Consider the following 23,141-nt stretch of genomic DNA (forward strand, 5'->3'; position numbering starts at 1 on the left):
TATTTCTTACACACTATATTTTATTGCCCTTATGTATATTTCTCGGTAAGGGCACCCACACACCTCATCATTGCCCCGTATAAAGAATGGGGCTAAGTGACGCTCCAAACGGCCCTCGAATTTCGATTTCCTCTTTTAATAACCCTCGCGCATCGCCACCAAAGCGAAAAAATCCAATAAAAGATTGCATCTCGACCTTATTAATATCCCCTTTGACGTTCCCTAATAGGTGCTGGGCTACATGGCGGCATATACCTCCATCACCCTCAACTTCATGCAGGAGAACTACAGCTTGCTCTATCTGGGCCGGACGGTGGACGGGGAGGTGTACAAGGCTTGCAAGCCCCTCTGGTGGGACTACGTGACGGAGACGGGCGAGCTCATCATCCTCATCTTCGGGATACATCTCAGCTACGCGAGCAGGAACGCTAGGACGCAGTTTCACGTGAGTTTCGAATTTTATATATCACATACTTTTTTTTATTCATTTTGATGATACTGTCGCCTGCTAAAACTATGGCAATCAAGCTTCTAACACATATCAACTATAAATAATACAACAGATTAATTTTCTTCGAAACACCGCGGGCAAAGACACCTTAAAAGGTTATTTTAAAGTTTTATACACACAACTCGGAAGTTTCCGCTTCGCCTGGGAGTTTTCAAACTTCCAAAGGTGAACTTCGTCGAACTCTCCCCGCTGCCCGTGAGTGTAGAACCAATCTATATTCAATTAACCCCGCAAATACACCAGGACACAATCAGCGCCGAGGCATAGCCGTGCCTCCAAATACAACAGCAGGAAGTACGCAGATAACACAACCCCATTGTCCCGTCCTGATGGGTCCATTGTAATGAAATTGCAGAGCCTTGTTCACGGTAAAGGTGGAGGCCGTCGATTTGGGCCCGCTTGACCGAGGCGACGGCCTCGGGTGGTGGTGGGCAGTGATGAAGAGATCAATTTGCAAGGGAAAATTTATGTTCTCCTCGTTAAAATTTAGTGTGATTCGCAACTTGTCCGAAAAGCTTTGGAGATGTATGCGCCGTTGAAAATTGGATCGACGGTTTAGTAAAATATTTACAGATTCCGAGAAAAAAACGTTTGAAGCTGTTCGAACGCACTACAGTTCCAGCTTTCAGCTATGTAGTGCGTTAAATAGTACTAGTAAAATATAGTTTCGTATATTAAATGTACGATTTTTGTTTTATTTTTATTATTGTTGATCGTAAAGATGTGATCAATAGCACTATTAGAATTATTTGTTACTTTCGTGGCTTTATTAATACAAGAACCAGAACTTTTGTCGCAGATAATTATTTATTTTAAGACAGAATTATTTAAAAATCTACAATTAAAACCTCCTGGAAAATTCAGCTTCCAAGACACCAAAACTTACGCCATGTGTTCACCTTGAAAAAAAAATCGACGTGCTCAGTTTTTTTTTTAATTCCGATATTTTCCAGGTGGGAAGTTCTAAATGAACACCCTGTATAATATAAAGTCTTCGATAACACTTGCGCGACTATTTTTGTAGCACAAGCTTCAAAGTCGATAAGAAAAGACCTTTAAACCTACCTTACAATTCTAAAAAGATTATTCGCCAGGTGAATATGTGGAGTTTTTTTTTTCATGATGTCAGCGGAAATCCTGCTCTGGCACTTAATAAAGTGTACAGCGCCTCCAGGTCCCAATGGGATTGTTGATTACCTATTCGTTTCGAATGTATGTAAATTCTGAAAAGGAAATTGGACAATCTGCCCGATGTAAATGTCTGATGAAGATATTTTTAGTCGAGCTCTTGGATGGGTTTTCAAACGAATATATTGATCGGTCTCGTACCTTCCCAGGCGTAATTTTCAATGCTTTCGTAAGTACGGTGGAAAAAAAATCAAGATACTGCAAAATTTATAATTTGAGAAATTGATAATTAAGAATTATTAGAAATAATATCAAAATATACTTTTCAGGTCCATGGCAATTATGTTAAAGTATATGAAAAGTCATCGTTTCAGCTTCAAAAATACTTTTTAATGTAGAAGATTATACCGACAAATTAACTTTAATTTTCGTAGAAATAAAATCTCTTTCAATACCGACAACCCCATCTTAAAAGAATCCTTTAAAATACTGCATAAAAATAAAGTCAGTTTAAAGTTGCTTTAATAAGCGAGGATGATATGTCTAAACTTTTATGATTTCACCGATCTTTTGAAACATAATTATCTATATTCTTTGAACTTTACAAGATATTCTACAAGGTACACTTAAAACTTAAAACTTTCCTCGCACATTTTTAAATTGTCTTGGGACAATTCACATTTTGAATTTACTTTAAAATTTTCCAGTTGAAGTTTAACGGAGCTGTTCCTTTTATCTCGTCTCCTTCGTACTTTTTACGACAGGAGGGCACTAAAAACTGTTCTTTTGGCAGTCTCAACAATTAGCGGTGGGGGAAAAACAGCCTCTTCCAAAGACCACTACAGGGTCGCGCGGAAACGTACCTCTTTGTCGACAGCGGCTGCTCTAATGAGCAACAAACTGCCGCGAAGCCAATTCATCATGGAACAATGGCTTGTCGACTCGCCTTCTCGCTTTATTCATCACTTCATCTATCCACATCGCCTCATTATTTCCGGTTATTCAACGGGACGTCCGAGCCTTTCTTGGAGAATAATGGGAAGTGCGTCTTGTGGGCGTTGGGTCGGTTCATTTTCCGTTCTATCCGGAATGGGACGGTAATCGAGTGTAATAGGCTCGACGGCATTGCCAAGGGATATTTTAAATCGCGATTTTTTGTTGCCAAAACGGTCAAGTCCTACAAAATTTTAATTTTATTCTAGTTTAGATTGTTCGTATCATTAAAATTTTAAAATTTTGGACAATTAATTCCTTGTAATGTGAAACATAGGCAACTGCCACACATGTTATTCCCAAACTGTTAGGCAACCAGGTATGCAAACATAAGCTTTGTTGACTGCATAATTGAGTTATAAAATAAATCTCCAGATATCTCAAAAGTTCCAAATTTCATATCATATAGGATCGATTCATCATGGAAAATTTAAACCAAATTTAATTAAATCTCTCAGACACAGCTGATCAAATGTCTGATACCTTAACAACAAAACTGGATCTAATCATTATTTAACTCCAACAGTTGCAGTTATAATTCACAGCTTGCATTGCATACCAAAGGCACAAACATAAAGTGTACAAAGATAAAAATTACTCCTTCAAAAAATTTCTTTGATGCCAAGCCACTTTGATGTGCTCTTAAAAATAATTTATGTTAGACGTCAAACGTTCACTTGTAATCTAATAAACAATGTGCCTCTTTCTCACCCACATTTCATGTAAAACAAAGTTGGAACCTCTCAAACAGAAATCGTTGAATGCTCATTTAAAAATAACGTTCAATTTTTATTTATCTCAAATAGCTGGTAACAAATAACTTGCTCTATTGTATAATTCCGGTCAAATAGTTTTGTTTTCCATCAAAGAATAAATCCGTGCAGTTTGAAACTCTGACAAATATTTCATGTAATGTTTTCATCAAGAATTCATCCAGCCCCAACGTTGAATACATCCAAATTGCCCGTTTCCCATTACAATAGCGACTGCTGGGGAAGTTTCCTTATCCCAAAGAGAAAATCCCACTTAAATTGCATTTTGCGAATGCATATTTAATCTATCGTCTTTTTTTATTGCAGATAGAACAAGAGTAATTTGTACAGAAGTTATATTTAAGTGCAAATTACATTTAACCAACTCAATTCTACCGCGGTTACATGAGCCAGAGAATTGTTCGTCGTTTCTATTTCTTTGTAAAAGTGTCAAGTTTAATTTTATGGGGCTAAAAGGGAAACAAAATTTATTCCACATACGACGTTCCAATTAATACTAAGTCAACTTCGGGTTTCTGTGTATTAAGTTTTTTGTGCTACCATAAATATAAATTCAGAAGCATGTCATGAACAAGAAAAATAGATTGTAACGTTTAATTTCTTTGCAGGAAAGAAGTTTTTTATGCGCGGCCATCAGTATTGAACTCGCGGTCAGTACACTGTTCTACGTCGCTCGAGTGCTGATTTTTCCAGGTCTCCATCCTGATTTAGTGCTTATCGTTTATTGTATCAGGACGCAACTCTCCCAGACGCTAGGACTCGTCCTCATATTCTTCCCCAAGTTCTGGTACCAGCAGAAGCAGGTCAGGAATCTAGCGCAGGAGTACTCCTGCAGGATACCCGTGGACGCCTTCAAAGTAAGCAGGAATGATTTTCTAGACTATTGTCTTAAATCAAAAATAATTTCGTGGGTTAACAAACTGGAAACAAAAATGTTTACAGCCTCGCAATTTTGAATTCTCCGCAGTGTGTTTATATTAACCGAAGTTCTTTCAGCGGTTTCAAGCGTAAACATACATAGGCCAGACCTGCTTTTAAAATAAATTTCAACGTCCCGTAAATCAATCTAAAAACTCCGACGGCTCGTAAAAACATTATTTTCATCACCGAACTTAATTAATATTGCACAGGGTTCATATATTTTCAATATTTTGACGTGTAATTTGGAAGTTGTGAATGTGCACAGATGGTCCAACCGCAATTCGATGGTAGTAATTACCTAAGTAATAGCGAAATGTAATTAGTAATCTATTTGATTAGATTGCCTGCGGATTGAAGAGGAGATAGAAAAAATGTAGTGTTTGAATTGCACAACGTGTTGAAATTTATTAGGTAGCACATTTTTCGCAGGTAGCACAAAGAGTTCAACTACTTTTTGTGCAACAAATAATTTTTGAAATAAAATTCGAGGCATTTCTTAGAAGTAACACAGTTTCTTAGTGACAGTGCCATCTTATTTCTTTGACATTGGTGTGACATGTTTTTATCCAGTTCTGTTCTGTCGTTAATTAGATAAATAGTGGAGTCAAGATAGATTTTGACTTCACGAAAATTACTGGAAGGGAGAACTTTTTATTTTTCGCTTTGTAAAGTTGTCAGAAACAACATACATATAAAAAGTTACCAACTGTAGAGTGTACGCTAAATTATTTATTTACCAAATTATTTGCAAAATTACAGAATTTGCAGAATATATAAAAAAATATAATTTTCTAAAAAAAATAACTGCGCTATTCGAAAGAACAGGAAATTTTACATAAAAAATGTTAATAAAGTTTTTTCTAAAATGCGAATTGAAGGCTGTAGAATTTTTTTCTAACGTACGAAAAATGAGACGGGCGGCCTCTAAGTATAGCTCTCGAAGAGCACGCTGCCCCGAGCGCACTACACTAAATTTGTTATAACTTTTGATCTAATTTATCAAATCGACCTCACAAAAATTTAAATGAAAGAAGATTCATCAGGCTATCAAAATTTTATGTCTTTAAACTTGAGAAAAAAATATATATATATAGTACGTATACAAAGTTACGTCATTCTTTAATTTTGTACAATAATAATAAAATAGTTGTCATTCTTTTAATTTTTAGAATAAATATCTGTAACTTTCACAGATTACTCTTCAAATGACGATTGGAACAGTGAGCTATACGGAAAAAATCTTAAAAAATTTAATTTGAAAATATTGATCCCAACATATTTAATAATTTTAAAAAATCACAAATTTAACTTTTTATGCCATACTTTATAGATCAAAAACCATAGTTGTAAATGTCATATTGAAACTTTATGAGAGCACTTTTTAAAGCTTAAAATCTCTACATTAAGATGGTGCATTTTATTTTTCTTAAAAAATTGAAATAATATTTGAAAAAATAGAAAATAACAAAAAATAAAAATATTTCATGAAAAATCCGTGAAATTTATTTTAAATAAAGTTTAATAATGTACAAAAATATTTTTGTTTTGTTTAATAAACCATCAAAGAATAAAGTTAAGACCTTAAAAAAGTAAATCCAGCGAAAAATATTTTTTTATTTATAGTAGTAAGTGGAAAATTGTTATAATAGCAAAAAAATAACGTTTTTTGATTAATTGATTTAATATTCATTTTTAAAACGTATATTCTGTATCTGAAATTGTGAATATAAGTTCTCTTATTCATTTAAACATAGATATGAGTATAATATACAGGGTGTTCAAAAAGTTTGGAATCCCCCCCTCTATCTCAGAAAATACTGCTCAAAAAAGAAAATATTAGGATAAATGTTGCAGGGTTTGAGTGAGCAATACAACGGTGACTTTTACTATGACCTTGAAGGTCATTTAGAGGTCAAGTTGAAAATTTTAAATGGAACCGTATATTTTTGCCCTGAAATGGAAAAAATGGAAATTTTTACGTTCGGATATGACCTTCAAGGTCGTTTACAGGTCAAGTCGATTTTTAATAAATGACCCGATATTCTTCGCTCTTTTCATTACCGGGATCAAAAGTCAAGGTCATGGTCAAAATCAGATTCGGACGTAAAATTTTCCGCTCTTACCATTTCCGGGGTAAAAGGTATATGGTTCCATTTAAAATTTTCAACTTGACCTCTAAATGACCTTCAAGGACATGGTCAAGGTCACCGTTGGATTGCTCACGTCAGCGTTTTTCGTTTATAAGAATTAGATAATTATTATTATAAATGGTATAAGAATATGATTTTTATTTTTCGTTTTCGAGTAAGCAGCATATTTTGTCCATTTTGAGATTATACTCTCGTGCACTTGTAATTGTTTAATGTAATATTTTTACTTATTATTACAAATAATCTTCAGTTTGCATTTAATGTATTTATATTCGTTTTCTTTTATGCTAAACCTGTAAATGTATGAGTTTAATATTTATATATGAATATTGATCCATTTTTAAAATAATTAATGAATAAATAAATAATAGGGGACGTTGATTTTGATTTTGTAATTTTGTATTTAAAATAAGTTTTTTTTTTCAATTTTATTGGCTTAAAGTTTAATTGCCTAGTTATTTTTGAAGAAGAGCAAGAACTCGATGAGATTTAAAAATTAATTATTTTGAAATAAATTCGTTTTTTAAAAAATAAAACATTTTCAATAAAATCTCTTTGGCCATTTATAATCTTCATTTTTCGAACCCCTATATTACAAATATTAGCGAGTTTGATTTAAAATCGATAATTGTTAGATAAATTGTTTAAAATAGTCGGCCATATTGGATCAGCCATTTTGAATTTTCATTTTCCGACTTCATATTCTTGTTCAGCGACATCGAAAACTCCTGTGTTGTCGATTTGAAAGAATTCGATTTAAAATTCATGAAATTATTTTAAATGTTCTTAAAAAAACTAATTATTATTGTTTAAACAATTAAAGAACAATTAGCGTGCAAAAATAAGTTTATAACTTTTTTCTAATACTTATCTCCAAGTAATTTCAAAAGGTTTTAGGAAAATCCATGCTTCCCATAATTATTTCGAAATAATGCTTAATTTTAAGCTATCTTGACTCCACTAAAATTATTAGCCTAGGTTTTATCAATCTACGTTAAACATCTAAGATATTCACCCTGTATATTTCGTTAATAGTTCTTTTAGTTTTTTAAGTAATCAATTAACTAGAACAGCTTTCATAGTCATATGAGCCTATTTCTTCACCATCTTTTTGATATTTCTAGACGTTAGTTTCATCTTAAATAAAGTGAAGAATATTAACGGCCTCAGATCAGAGCCTTGAGGCGTCATTCGTAAATATTAAATTAGAAATTAAAATAAGTGGATCGATCTACCCCATCTACCCAATCTGCTATCTATGTCAGGGCTACAGAAATTCCCCTTTTGACGAACGAAGAGTTCGGTGTGGCGTGATTATAGTTCTAGGCAATTATCTAATGTTCAGTTAATTAAGTCTGCGTCGCAACCCTATCTCGTTATTGGAAGTCTAGCGTAAATATTCCCGGTCATAATTTAATTTAAGCGATCTCTCGACGAGGATTAGAGGAATATTGAATTAATTTATCATTTTCCGGCCCTGCTAATGATTTTTCCGATTGCGCTGGGGGGGGGAGGGACGACGTATCGCCCATCCGGCTCGTTAAATCGACTGGTTCCGTTCCGATTTAAACAGATTGGAATTTCTTGTAATCCTAATGGATTATAATTGGCATGGAAACGTTTCAAGGTGGAGATGTTTGCAGAAAACTTTCATTATCAATTATAACTTATAACGCGAAAACAAGTCAAACAGAAATGTGCGATTTAAGATCGTAGTAGCATAATTGCTTTATAAATGTCTGGTATTATTGCTCTGGATATATTTCTCGTACAACGTACATTTTCCATTTTTCTTGGGAGTCGAAACTTTCTTTTCAGGTATCTTAAGACATCTATTTGGTCTTTTCCAAATTTATTCAACTTTCGAAGTTCCCTTTGAAAATGTAAATGTATGCTACACCTAAAATCATTTTCCTAGGACGTGAACGCGCATGGACCCTTAACGGGCAACAATAGTGACGTGGACGTGGGTGAGGTAACTCTGGCGGACATGAGTCCCGACGACATCAGAGCGGAGCTAAAGAGGCTGTACCTGCAGCTGGAGATCTTCAAAAGCAAGACCATCTGCCGCGACAATCCTCACATCTCAAAGCGAAGGGGTGGCAGGAAGGCTCAGCATCGACGATTCAGTTTACAGGTACAGTAGATTGTGCAGTAATTAATATTATACTAATAACTCTCTATAAGGTGCAATAGGAAATGTTAAAATAAACAATTTTCATTAAGTCACCTGTGGTCTAGTGTCACATGTTTCCACAAATAAATCAAGAATTATTATGCGAAACCGTAGGCTGACCCTGTATCACCCCACTTAATCAACTGATCAACTGTTTACAATACAGTAATTAGATCAAGTTCAGTGTGGTTTTTTTGAACGATGCAGACGTGTTTTGTGTTCTCCTCTCGATATTTTACAGAAAAATAATTGTATACTCGAGCATTAATCGTCAATAGATCCTTCATCTACATAACTGTTTTCAATCTGATTAAAAGTTTATTTCGTTAATATAACTTATTATCGCTCATCGTTAACTCCAACTACTTACAGACCCCATTTATCTTTTAATCCAATCAAAATTAGGAGAGATTTCACTTCCACAATCCGCAAGAACTAACGCAACTTTTCATCATCAAAATGTCGTTATAGTAAGTCTGGAAACTCGAGTCGTAACTTGAAAATTAACGACTTAGGATCTTATCGGCTTGATAGTGTCTTTTATTTTGAAATCTACTCTTTATCGTTTCATTAATTTACTTAAAGCCGAAGTTTCACCCATAATTGCTGTTTTATATAAAAAATGTACCGTTTGATTTCTACTAAATGATCTGTTTGTGTTTTGCATGCAGAAAAAGGGCAGCAGAGAGAAGGTAAGTGCATCCGACCCGTCCTAAGCGTGACTGACCCAATTTCGTCCGTTGCATAGCCCGTCCAGTTAGAATCAATGAGACTATAATGCTTTTAAAGGCACGAATGATTCTTGTAACGTACGCCATGTCAAGCAATTTCAGCCGAAGCGGCATTCTACGCGAAACAACTGCACATGGAAATCGCTTGTTAATTCGCATATTAAAATTCGCCTAGACCCAGGCTAATGCAATGCAAGTCTGTAGCTGGCCACGTCATAACTCAAAACACCATCGTACTTTAGAAATTGTGCTATTCTTGTTTTGTTTAGATTCTGATATGTAGAGAGTAAAGAATAGATTCTCTGTGCAGTTGAGTATCATCTCCATAATAAAGTGTATCAAGTAGTTTGAAGTTTGTTAAATCTTTCAAACAGCGAGGCACTTAATTCTCTCCATACTTCCTGAGAAAAAAAATACATTGTCTTAAGTTTTACTCCGATAAAAACGTCATTATTTTTCCAAGCAGACTTGGTTTCGCTGCACACAATTAACTATTATGAGCACAGATTTCACTAAGACATTACGATTGCATAATTATTGTAAATATATTTAGATTTGTGTAAGTTTTGCTGCAATATTTTGAAAATCGGTGTGATATTTTTGTTTTAATCAACGGAAAATCAGCTCATTAATTCACAGACCCAAATAAAAAATTATCGGATCTGGTATTCAGACCCATCTATTTCCATGTATTTTTTCCGCGGAATCCGAGTCTGCCTTCAGCTTTGGCCTAACGGGTCTGAATTTTCGGGAAAATTCCAAAAACAGGTCAAAATTCACAAAAAACTTCATTTACGATCGACGAAAGTTACAAAAAGTCAAATTATTCTACCAGCTCACTAGACGGAGGATTTTTCACTCGTTTAATTCCAATTTATCATCATAGAGTTAAACAAGCTGGTCCAATTTCATTCAAAAACAGAAAATAGATCAAAATGCTTAAAAACGCCATTTTCATGGCATAATTCGTGTTGCACAGTTCTGGATCCATCTTTTTATCCACCCATTCATTTTTGAATTCATACATCTTTCTATCCAGTCGTTCATGCATGAATACTCATATTTATCCATCCACCTGTACCACCTATAAAACCCACCCATCCACCGATCTATCCATATACTTTTTGTGCTGAGAGATTAGATAACAGCCTGGAAGATTGAGAATGCAATAAAACTTGTAGAATACTGTACTTTCTAAACAAAAGAAAACTATCGTTTTTTTTTTTCAGCAAATCATTTTTATTTTTGTTGCTATAACGTGTTCTTTTTTCTTCAAAGGATCTATGCAAAGGGTTACGTTTCGCCCTATATATATATATAAAGTGCGAAAATTTCCGAATATTTCTGAGGCGAAATTGAAAGAATTCGATGGACCTCAGATTCGGACATTGTTCAAGGATGCAACATTCATCACTACAGTGAGTAGCGTTGAGAAGAGTGCTTGGACTAGTTTCAAAATTGTAGCAACAATTTTTTTATGAAACAGCAAGAGTCCTAAATACGAAGAAATTGTATTAAAATTGATAAAAGACTTCCAAGACCTGGGATGTTTGATGGACTACAAGTTGCATTTCCTTCAGTTACATATGGATTGGTTTCCTGAAAATCTAAGAGATTATAGCGAAGAACAAGGCGAACGATTTCATCAGGAAATGAAGGTTATAGAACAACGATATCAAGAAAGATGGGATCACAACATGATGACCGATTTTTGTTGGTTGTTAAAAAGAGAAACGAAAAATAGAGGGACTAATCGAAAGCGTAACCCTTTGCTTAGATCCTTTGAAGAAAAGAAAACACGTTATAACAACAAAAATAAGAATGATTTGTAGATATCGTTTTTTTTTGTTTAGAAAGTACAGTATTCTACAAGTTTTATTGCATTATCAATCTTCTAGTCTGTTATCTAATCTCTCAGCACAAAAAGTATATGGATAGATCGGTGGATGGGTGGGTTTTATAGGTGGTACAGGTGGATAGATAAATATGAGATGAGTATTCATGCATGAACGACTGGATAGAAAGATGTATGAATTCATAAATGGGTGCGTGGATAAGAAGATAGATCCAGAACTCTGCAACACGAATAATGCCATGAAAATAGCGTTTTTAAGCATTTTGATCTATTTTCTGTTTTTGAATGAAATTGGACCAGCTTGTCTGACTCTATGATGATAAATTGCAATTAAACGAGTGAAAAATCCTACGTCTAGTGAGCTGGTAGAATAATTTGACTTTTTATAACTTTCGTCGATCGTAAATGATGTTTTTTGTGAATTTTGACCTGTTTTTTTGAATTTTCCCGAAAACTCAGACCCGTTGGGCCAAATCTGAAGGCGGAAAAAAATACATGGAAATACATGGGTCTGAATACCAGATCCGATACTTTTTTTTGCGGGGCTGTGTTATCTATAGTTATATTTATTTTATATCCACGAATTATGTTAATCTATTATAATTTTAGATTTGCTGAATAAATTTAATCTGTTTTCATATACAATTCATTTATAAGCAAAATCAGTAATTATAATGTATATATACGACGGACGCCTTGAAACATAATCGACCACCAAAGTTTTTTAGATATAGCTAATTTCGAATAATTTTTTTAGCTTTATTAGTTTTAAAAAATTGTGAAGGAAAAGAAACTTTGTAGCAGTAAAAGGTGTCGTGTTGGCGTTATTAAGATCCTTTGTAAGTAACGTTTGAACAGATTATTTCACTCAACGACATGTTGAAAGTAGGACGTTTTTGAAATGCTTACAAGCGAAGATGTACTTTTATGGTCCACTTCCTCCGCAACGGCTACATCGTGAGGTACATCGTCTAATTAATTTTGAAACTTGACTTTAATTAGCTGAATATGTATTATACGAATGTAAAAAAAAGTGTACGCTATTGTACAGAAATTGAACAGGCAGGTATGAATTTTTCGATAATTATAAATTTCAGGGCATCGCGTTCGCTCTTTTGTTGTAAATGACGCTGTTAGTGCCGCATACAACAGAACCGGGCGAAAGCCGCGTTCTATTTTTTATGTAACCGCGAGTTTGTTGAATATACTTCCCGTGCGCGGAAAACAACATAAATTTATCGGATTTATCACGGCCAGACCGGGTCCGAACGGGATTTTACAAATTGGCAGGAGATTCTGAAATATGATTTGGAATTTATGTTCGAGTAAAAATCGAAGATTTATTCAGGGGCTGGAAACCGAAAACAAATGATAAAAACGGTAGCCAACTATTTTACTGTGTGATTAATGGTTGTTACTCAAATGTACAGGCACAAACAACAAATATTTGTATCTTAAAAAAATATATATTCAAGTATTTCAGGAATCCAGGACAGTTAGGGCTTTGTTATATTTATATTGATTGATTCTAAGTTAAAAAATATATATTTTTTTTATAATATACAGGGTGTCCCTGAAAAGGATGGACAACGCTTGACCACAGGTTCCTTGGATGAAAACAAGACTATTTAGCCTAACTTACCTATATACAAAAGTGCACGCCTACTGAGATATAGCCTTCTAAATAAATGTAGACAGATAACCTAGTTTTTTTCAAATAATTTGAAACCCGTTTTTCTTAGAAACTTCAAATTTGGTACACATATTTTTTTTATATAAGGGCAATGTAAATATAGAATTTGGTGAGAATACATATACAGGATGTTCTATTTCTGGTGCCTGTGCGCCACTGGCTATCACGTAACTTTTTTGTGTGTTCGCCAATGACGATAGAATTTATATTTTTAAAAATAAGCACTATTTTAGAAGATTTTTTGCCTCTTACAAAATTTTGATATCGTTTATGGATTCCAGTAAAATTGGCATTTTTTACACATTAAATAATATAAAATCAGTTTAAGATAAATAGAACAATCTAGTACGAGGTGCCATATAACAGAGAAACAAATTCATAACAATAATTAAAAGGTTCTGTGTCAAGCTAGCTGTGATTTAATTTTAGCTTACTTTGTTTTTTATTGCAATTTATACTTTTGCTGAACAAACTTAGTTAGTAGTTTTGGGTTATTGTGAAGGAAATTGTTGTACTACTGTTCGAACATATGCTGAAAGATCCTAATCGAAAAACTCCAAATCACAAAACATTTGCTAATGCGGAGAGACGTCTTCGGGAACCAGGACGTTTTTTACCTTGTAACATTAAATCGTGGGTAAAGTACGCCCGGAATTATTCAGCTGGAGGAACAAATTTTGAGAAGGGTCGAAGAAATTCTTCAAGTAAATAAAAGGCGTTTAGCGGCAGAGGTTGGCTTTCAAAAAGTTCCTTTAATAGAGTATTAAAAGACCAGTTATTACAGGTTACAGGTATTACAGGGTACAGGTAGGTATTACAGGTTATTAAAGGTCTAACAGGTGGATAGGTAGAGGAAATAATGCCCCTTGAAAATGGCCACCTCGATCCCCGGACCTAAACCCATGTAATTATTTCATTTGAGGAGCGTTGAAGACCACAGTTTAAAATAACTTTTCAGTAAATAAAGAAAACGAATATGGGAAAGAATACAACATGAAATTAATGTTATGAGAGGTAATGTACAATTATTGGATAATTTCTAATTTTCGAAGAACTAATGTTTGCGTTTAAGAACAAGGAAGTAACTGAGCATTTACTGTAATATTATTTTAATGTGATTACAAATATCAATTTAGGTTTATTTAAAATGTTAATGTTGACTTTCTTACATTATTAGTTGATATTGTTTATTCAAAATATTAGTGTCGATTTTTATTTTATTGATTGATAATACTAATACCAAAAATGTGTAGTTATTTTTTTTAATGTGACGATTTTTTCATTATTATTCCCTGCTTTGAGGCTGCAGTTATAAATTATTTTTTACAAATCGGGATTTTTGCCTATATTTAATGTATAAAAAATGCCAATTTTACTCGAAATCCATAAACGATATCAAAATTTTGTAAGAGGCAAAAAATCTTCTAAAATAGTACGTATTTTTAAAAATATAAATTCTGTCGTCATTGCCATACACACAAAAAAGTTACGGGATAGCCAGTGGCGCACATGCACTATAAATAGAACATCCTGTATATGTATTCTCTCCAAATTCTATATTTACCTTGCCCTTATATAAAAAAATATGTGTATCAAATTTGAAGTTTCTAAGAAAAATAGTTTTCAAATTATTTGAAAAAAATAGGTTATCTATTCTATATTTAGAAGGCCATATCTAAGTGTGCGTGCACTTTTGTGTATAGGTAAGTTAGGCTAAATAGTATTATTTTCATCTAAGGAACCTGTGGTCAAGCGTTGTCCATTCTTTTCAGGGACACCCTGTATAACATAATGTACAAGAAAAGTGCACTATAAAAATTATCTATAATTACTTGAGGTTCATATTATTTATGTTTTTTATACAATTCGGAAGGTTGTTAAAAATTTTGGCTGCTTTGAGACTTGGGGCAATATACACTGAGGAAATTATTTAATTATTTAAAAAAATAATCATCTTTATTTAATGTTTTTATAGAGGTAAACAACTGAAAAGCTGTTTGTTATTGCACATTTCACTTCTGCATTTTTTAAACTCTCTAACTTCAAAGGAAAAAATTGCTCATACTTTCATATTTCTAACGCATCACAATTAATTTCTGTCGGTTAAATACACAAAAGCCTTTAAATTTAAATCCCCGAATGAAAGATATCGGGACCGCTTTTTATATTCAAATCAAAAGTGATGTAAATATTTGTTACCCAATATTAGCCTACGTGCCTTGTCACATGTATCCGAATAATGTTAGAGTTGAAAGCGTCTCGTTATAATGATAATGTTAGTGTCCACTTGCGTCAAGCTTATCAAATATTCGGTAGTAACCCAGATAAGTCATCAAAGCACGGCTAAGAAGCCAAAAATATAGGTGATAGACCGATACTACAATAATACCTTCTTCTCTTATGCTCTTGGTGGTGTTTATTATAATAACAATAGTTGTACTGATATGTGTACATACTTCATTCTTTATTTTTTCGCTTAGAATCTGCACGGGAAGCACAAAGACAAAGACCGTCACAAGCACCAGGAGGAGGTGACAGAAGCAGAACCGTCGAGGACGCCAGAAGATTCTGTCTGCAGCAATGAGGGTCCCAGCGCCATCTATGCTGACCTACCCTCCACTACTCAGAGCGACCACAAATAGAAACGCACAACTGTACTTAATGTTCCAAGGAACGAGTCCCTTTCCGTGTGATATCGATCATCGACAAATGATAATTCAAAGATGTAAAGTAAATTTTCGTGTTTTTTGATATTTTGGAGGGAAGTTTTGTGAAATGAAGAAAGCTAGCCATAAAAGAAGCACCTCTACTAATCATCTGATAACACAAAGATACTGTGGACTCGGTTCTTGGAATATTTTTGAATATTAACAGTATTACTATTATTAGCATCTAAAACTAAGTTATTATAAACCTGCAACAGGATTAGTAGAGTATTAAAATATTGGGAAAGTGCTCACAAAGATGTAAGTCAACTTTTCATCAAATTTAATAAGTAGGTTTTTTTAGTTAACATCCACAAATACACTTAAAAAAAACAATAACTTTTGGAGCAGCAGATGAAAACTGAGTTAATTGCACGTTTTTATTTACAGCGATTCGTGTAAACAAAGTCAGCCGAGCTAATAGAGTCAATGGTTCCAAAAATGTTTCTTCGTATTATTGTTATATCAGTCGGAATTCAATATGAAGTTTATTCTATTTGCAAAAAATATTTCTGTCGATCGAGCCTTCGTGTCTTAACAGTAAAAAGCTAAAAGATAAACAAACAAAAATTAACAGGTATTTCTCCTGCCTATTCAAAAGCGTATAAAAATTGGGCCGTCAAAGTAAAAGATTTTATAAAGTTCTATAATGACTCCCATAGAAATTGTCAAAATTCACTATTTTCCTTCCCATTGCAGCCTCCGTAATCGTGGAAAGCCCACAACGAAAAATTATCCAACCTACACAATGACACCAAAATCACTCCGATCGAACCGACCCTGCGCCCAGCGATCGTGACCGAACATTTGTTACACTTTCTAAGTTTATAAACCTCCTATACAGATTATTTATTTTTTCTAACATCTACCTAAATATTTTCAGTGTTAAAAAACATTATTTTAATAATCACGACCATTGACCATTGAAGCTTTTTACTATTTTGAAAAATTCTGCCACCATGTAAAGTTTTATTCATGCAATTCGTAATACCCTGCATCTTTATCGAGTTATTCAATTTTTCCAAGGTAAAGCACCCAGTTAAACGGAATATTTTTATATTCGAACCGATTTCAGCAATTTCAACAAATCTACTCCATTATTTAATTGCCCTTGTTGTGGACCACCCAGAGCGTCGGGCACATAATCCTTACGTTATTACCCCGTTTCTTGCTTATTTAGCTACCTGATAAATTAAGTGTCGTAAACAAAAACATCTTAATTTAAATATAAAGCGAATTTTAATTAATGGACTGGGTAAAATGCTCAAAATACATCCTTGTGAGCGTTTTCACGAATCGATTTACGTAAAAGCCTGACCCCCAACCGCCTGCATCCTGCAGAAAAATACGTCCATGACCCGAACTGTTTTTTAAATCAGACTATTCGTGCTAATTGGCTTCGTTTAGGTATTTCAAGACATTTTATATCATGTTAAACAGCTTTAGAGACTCTAGGTGCTTGAATCAATTGTTAAAATGTTTGTTTTTGTAAGATTAGATTTACACGGTATGGGACCAAACTAGTCCTACGTAGAACGTCTTGCTGTACGGAAGAAACGTGAAAAAAAGGTTAGATTGCGATTAGTTTGCTTTTTTGTGAAGTCGCGGTGGTCATATTTGACCTTCGTTTTCACATTTCTTCCGTCGAGGAAAAAGCATTTACAAAATTTGAAAATGTGCATAAATAACGTTTATTTCCGTTTGTAAATAATTGTATGATATTTATTGTTGTCATTTTTATTTAAAAATAAAATCTTAAAAAAAGGCAGTAGCAGTGAATTGTATGGTAAAAGGGAAATCTGAAAAAAAATTGTATAGCTCCCATTACAGACTCAAATACTTAGTGCAGATGATTTTAATTTGTCTATGTCTATAGAGTGTAGAAAAATCTACAACATACCGCCATCTCTTGTTAACACACAGAAACAAGTAGGGCGCTAAATTTGAATGGATAAAGTTTCCTTTAACAGCAAAAGAAATATTAATTTCTTAATATACAGGGTGATTCATTATTATTGGGACAAAGGTTAATTACAGGTTGCTAACTTCAAAATAAAACGACTAAGTCAATCATGCCTTATTCGAGTCTTGCTCCTTTTCGATCTACAGGGTGTTAAAGTTTATTTTTTTTTTTCGATTTTTTGAAATATCTTGATTATCTTTGAACCGATTGCCTTGGAAGTTTGTATGCCTATGTTTTCTGAGGTGTAATCACGAAAATGGTAATTATTTTGCAGTCAATTCTAAGGGGCGCTACTTGTAGTGTTCTGTCAGAGTAAAAATATATCAAACTTTTTTTGTCCCTCAAATATCTGAACTACCAATAAGAAATTATTAAACTACGTTCAATTCTAAATAAAAAATGTATATCCGTAAATAATTGAAAACTTCACTGTTTTCGAAATTAAGACGATTTACATTTGTACAATTACAGTGAAAATTAAATCAGAAAATTATTTGTTTCAAGGTAGGCCTTGAAATACGTAGACTGAATTACGAATTAAGACAAAGACAGTAATAACTGAAAATTGTATTATGCTTAATTTACGAATTACAAAAGATAAAGATTTTCAAAGTGACCACCATTGACTTGAATACACTTCTTTATTCTCTCATTAAAATTTTGAATATAGTTCTTTGTTGGTCTCTCATAGTGTTAACAGATTCTTCTATTTTTGACCACAGTTGTTCTCGAGTATGTATAACATCTTTATAAATCAAAGATTTGACGTTACCTCAGAAATAAAAATCCAGTGGATTTAAATCAGGGCTATGCGCTGGCCAATGAAATTCGCTTCCGCGACCAATCTAACGGTTTGGTAAACTTCTATCAAGATATTCTTTTACTGGTCGAGAATAATGTGCGGGAACGCCATTTTTATTCTAATAGAACACTACAAGTAGCGCCCTCTAGAACTGATGCAAAATAATTATCATTTTCTTAATTGCCACCTCTAAAAACATAGGCATGCAAAATTTCAAAACAATCGGTTCAAAGATGTTCAAGGTATGTCAAAAAATCGAAAAAAAATTTCAACTAACACCCTGTAGATCGAAAAGGAGAAACATCGCTTAATCGTTCTATTTTGAAGTCAGCAACCTGACATTAAACTCTGTCCCATTATTAATTAATCACCCTGTATATTATATGATAATTTTGGTGAACGAATTAGTTAATTTAAATTGTAATTTGTCTTAACTTCATTTTAAACTTTATTTTACCCATATGACTTTACTAAGTGAAAAGTTAACTAAATGTATCTTGGCATAACTGTTGTTACACCGATTTTTTATGTAGGATTCTATAAATTCAGTGATATTCCGTATCCTCCTAGAGGTCGCTACGGTCTTTTTGATAAAACATACCAACAAAATTTTAAACTAGAAAACAAAATAAACTCTTCCGAATTCGACAGTACAATTGTTCCTTCATGTCAGGTTTCCTAGATATATTAACGTAAAAATACGAAAATACGGTTTTTTGCTACATTTGAGGTTATGTTACGTCACGAGGTAATTTCCCCCATAAAACTCGTTAAGGTATCTGAAAACACCACGCTTTTTGTTCAAAATCTATTTTCAATAATTCGAATATCTTTTCTCTAAAAGATTTTTCTTGTCTGTTGGTCTGTTGAAAATTAGTTTGGCGTATTCATCGATATTCGGAAATTGAATAGCATCAAGTGAAGAATAAAATTACAGACACATAAACTCTCACTGGTTCTTCAGGTTTTCACTGATTACGAACTTGAATCTACTACATACTAATATTTTCTTTTACCTTATTACTAATTTCAGTTTCCAGATTATCAGTAGATATCGACAGTTATGTTAATCACAATCAGTTAATATTTTCCAAATAAAAAAAATGTCACAAACTTTCTTCCAAGTATACCACAACTGAAAAACAAATATATATTTAATATAAATTATCGTCTTCGACTCTCTCTTTTCTCTAGGATCTAAAACCAAGTGCAAATATGAGCTTCTAGATGTTGTTTCTGACGTGTTTCTTTGTTATTGATTGTTTAATAAAGGAACTATTTTTCAACCAATAAGAAAGAAGACAAATACTTTTTCGAATGCGGCTTAACCACCTTAATTTTATCAGAGTCTTTGCAGGCAAGATTATCTCCAACGATATTGGTAGATCTGCTGCCTATAGTTGTCTTCATCCTAAGGACTTCCTGTGGCTGGTTGGTTCATAATTTATCCTTTAGTACTCTTATATTTTTCATCGATAGAAATGTCACGCCTTCTCACAAAATTGACCCATGGCACATATCCACATCATTATAAAATATCCGTAGTGATAGTTCATATTAATCATGCCATTTATTACCATTAAACATCCATCATCTATAGACTACGTCCGAGTCAAAATAAAGAGTTTTTGACTTTTATTGTTTTATTATTGTATGTAAGTAAGATACGTAAAATATTCACAGTTATTCCTTTTTTTCCACAGGCCAAATATAAACATCCACCAGAAATATTTCATTTCCAGTTTCTTTTCTTCTCTTATTTTCTCGAAACGTCATTAAGTCTAAGCTGACGTCATAGCAACTATTCCGAAAAATTATTTCACAGTCTTCAATTGTTAGAAGTTTTACTTTCCTTCACTTGAAGTTTATTATATTCAAATTTCATTTACGTATGTTCAAATTAACTGTTTCATTGTTTGGATCACTTTTGCATTCTATCCAATTGTACTCACACCGTTATATAAGACGCCACGAAGCTTTGCCATTTCTAAACCATTTTTTAAGCCCACAAAACCCCGCGTCTCCGAATCATCTCTCGAATTGCAATTATCTCAGTGCCAGTCGCGTTTTACTTTTTGCAGTCTGTTCCCTCGAACACGCTCGCGAGTATTTCGGATGAACGACCCGGGTGTATCATTATTTTGATAAATACAATATAATAGCGGCTTTTTGCAGCTCGGATCTCGATTAACTTCAATTCTATTGCGCAGTAGAAGGCTGCCCGACAATTAAAAAGAACTTAAAATGTTGGTAATTGTACGTGATTATGTAATAAATGTGCATGGTAATATATTAAAACATTCTGAGGTCGTTAGTTTCTATTATAATATATTTTTTTATAGAATGTGGTTAACTACAATGTAATAATCACTGTTCAGTAAAAACAATCTCGAGAGAACTACAGCTATAATACGTCTAGCATAGTTTTGGCAAAGCCGATGTTTCGGTCCCATTTACGGAATTTAGGAACTTTAAATAATATAACTGTTGCCGCATCAGTCGACGTGTAAGTTTAGCTAATTGGTAAGCTAGACTCGCAATTCACTGGCCTTTATAGTTGAGGTAATGTGAGGAGTACCGTTCGCGTTTGATTGATAATACGACGTCCAACACCTGGCTCAGCAATTACCATATCAACCAGCTTACTGTAGTTTAAGTGAAGATTATTGAATATTTTACATATCGCTTCCGCGAAGGCTAATGCATCAATTTTTCTTTTCAGCCAACGTCTCGCTATAAATTTTCACTAAGTGCTTTTTTTCTACGCGAGGAAAGGTTATTTCTGAATTGTTTTTACTTTTCCAGTGTGGTATTCTCATTATTCCTTTGATTCCTTTATTATTTTCATTAACTTCATTTTACGAACAGTAGAAGTGAAGTGAATTTTTTAGATTTGTTGATTTATCATCCCTTACAATACACTAATTCAAACCTGATTAATTAGACCAGGGCGAATCTGTCGAAATATCCCACTCCTTGGATGTAAGAGGGGGCAAGCAAATTTTTTTCTGGATTACCTTCACTATAACTCACATAATAAAAGTGTAGAACCCTAGATCTGGGCAAGATCCGGAAACATTTTCAAAACTGCAAAAATGTTTAAAAATTTTAATACCTATTTTATCTGAGTTTTTTACTTATATCTTGGAACCTATGCATTTTCGAAGAATATTGAAGGCGAAAAAAAATTTTAGAATTGAATATTACAAAATAAGTTGTAAGTTAAAAATGTTTATTATATTTAAATGTTGCAAAATAGCAATAATTGGTGAAAAAGAGGCAAAATAATCAAGTTTTTTTGGATATTTTTTTAAAATATTTTAATTATTCCGAGGGCCTTCTAATTTTGGTAAAAAAACTTCAGAGTATAATAAAATAACACACCAAGATCGGTTTTATAGTTTACGCAAAATAATTTTTTGAAAAAAATTAAAAAAAAAAATTTCAAATTTTCAAAATGTTGCCACAGCCTCAAATAAAGCATCTAGCACTTGAAAATTTTTTCACATAGAAAAAACCCCTCAATCTTTCAAATGGTTTTTGAAAAATTGAAATCGGTTTATTAGAACTGCCATAGTAAACTTTTAAAGTTAACACTCTTTTTTTTTATTTTTAAACAGTTAAATTAAATTTATCAATTTGTAATTTAGTTTTTTTTAAAAATTATAATTTTAAAGTACTCGGAAAAACGCTTCTTTAAAAAAAAATAATTCCGTTTATTAGTTCTCGAGATATAAGCGGTCAAAGTTTATCATCAATTACCGTAATTTATAAACAATTTAGCAATAATCTTTGATCCAGTGGCTTCGTTTTTCCGAGTCCTATGCATAAGATATCGGCAACATAGATAAAAATCATCGGAAAAGCTGTCGCTCGTACGCGCGAAAAGTGATTCAAAACAAGATAATTGGGGGGGGGCGGTTTCGCTCGTCTCGCGAGCCAAGGAATTCGAATATCGACCATTTGAAAGGTTGAACGGTCTTTTCTATGTGAAAAAGTATCTAGATGCTTTATTTGAGACTGGAAATTCGAAAATTTGTATTCAAAATTTTTTCAAAAAATTTTTTTGCGAAAACTAACCGATTTGAAAGAAATTTGGTGTGTTGTTTTATTATACTCTAAGGTTTTTTTAACAAAATTAGAACGCCCGCGGAGCAATTAAAATATTTTTAAAAATTTATCGAAAAAACTTGATTATTTTGCTTTTTTTCATCAATTATTGCTATGTTGCAACATCTGTAATAAATTTAAACATTTTTAACTTACAGCTTATCGTGCAAAATTCAATTCAAATTTTTTTTTCCTCTTCAATATTCTTCCAAAATACATGGGTTCTAGGGATATATACTTTTAGTACCTATGTGAGTTGTACTAAAGGCAATCCAGAAAAAAATTGCTTGCCCCCTCTCACATCCACCTCAAAACAGATCCGCCCTAGTCTAAATCGTATTTATAAGAAAACACAAGCAAAAATGTAACATCCTGATTACAGTCTTATCAAGGGACCTACTTTCTCGGAGCCACTTTAAAAAAAATAAGTACACATCCTGCGTCATTAGCTGTTGATGTAGATTGTATGTTAATCAGATCGATGCCTATTGCAGTAAAAGCCCACAGGGTGTGCAATTTTTAGCAACTCGATCTGGGTTAATAGAAATTTTACAGCACCATCATATGGCAGGCGTATTCCTAGAAATGGGACGTTTTAGCGGCATTTTTATGATGTCTAAAAATTTTAAT

General features: G+C 33.2%; 1 protein-coding gene across 2 annotated transcripts in view; it reads left to right on the plus strand.

The window, feature by feature from the left end:
- The window catches only part of LOC108914723 (probable G-protein coupled receptor 158), an 81,575-nt gene extending 64,223 nt beyond the window's left edge, over positions 1 to 17,352 (plus strand). The window contains exons 7-11 of one of the 2 annotated variants that reach the window (XM_018720590.1): positions 230 to 445; positions 4,014 to 4,262; positions 8,395 to 8,613; positions 9,324 to 9,344; positions 15,412 to 17,352. In XM_018720590.1, the coding sequence (XP_018576106.1) occupies positions 230 to 445; positions 4,014 to 4,262; positions 8,395 to 8,613; positions 9,324 to 9,344; positions 15,412 to 15,573 (867 nt within the window). In that variant the 3' untranslated portion in view covers positions 15,574 to 17,352. The remainder of the gene's footprint in view (positions 1 to 229; positions 446 to 4,013; positions 4,263 to 8,394; positions 8,614 to 9,323; positions 9,345 to 15,411) is intronic. The other variant, XM_018720591.1, reaches the window with a different exon arrangement.
- Positions 17,353 to 23,141: the final 5,789 nt, after the last annotated feature.

Source organism: Anoplophora glabripennis, unplaced genomic scaffold (assembly GCF_000390285.2).
Source record: "Anoplophora glabripennis isolate ALB-LARVAE unplaced genomic scaffold, Agla_2.0 scaffold746, whole genome shotgun sequence".
Classification (NCBI taxonomy): Eukaryota; Metazoa; Arthropoda; class Insecta; order Coleoptera; family Cerambycidae; genus Anoplophora; species Anoplophora glabripennis.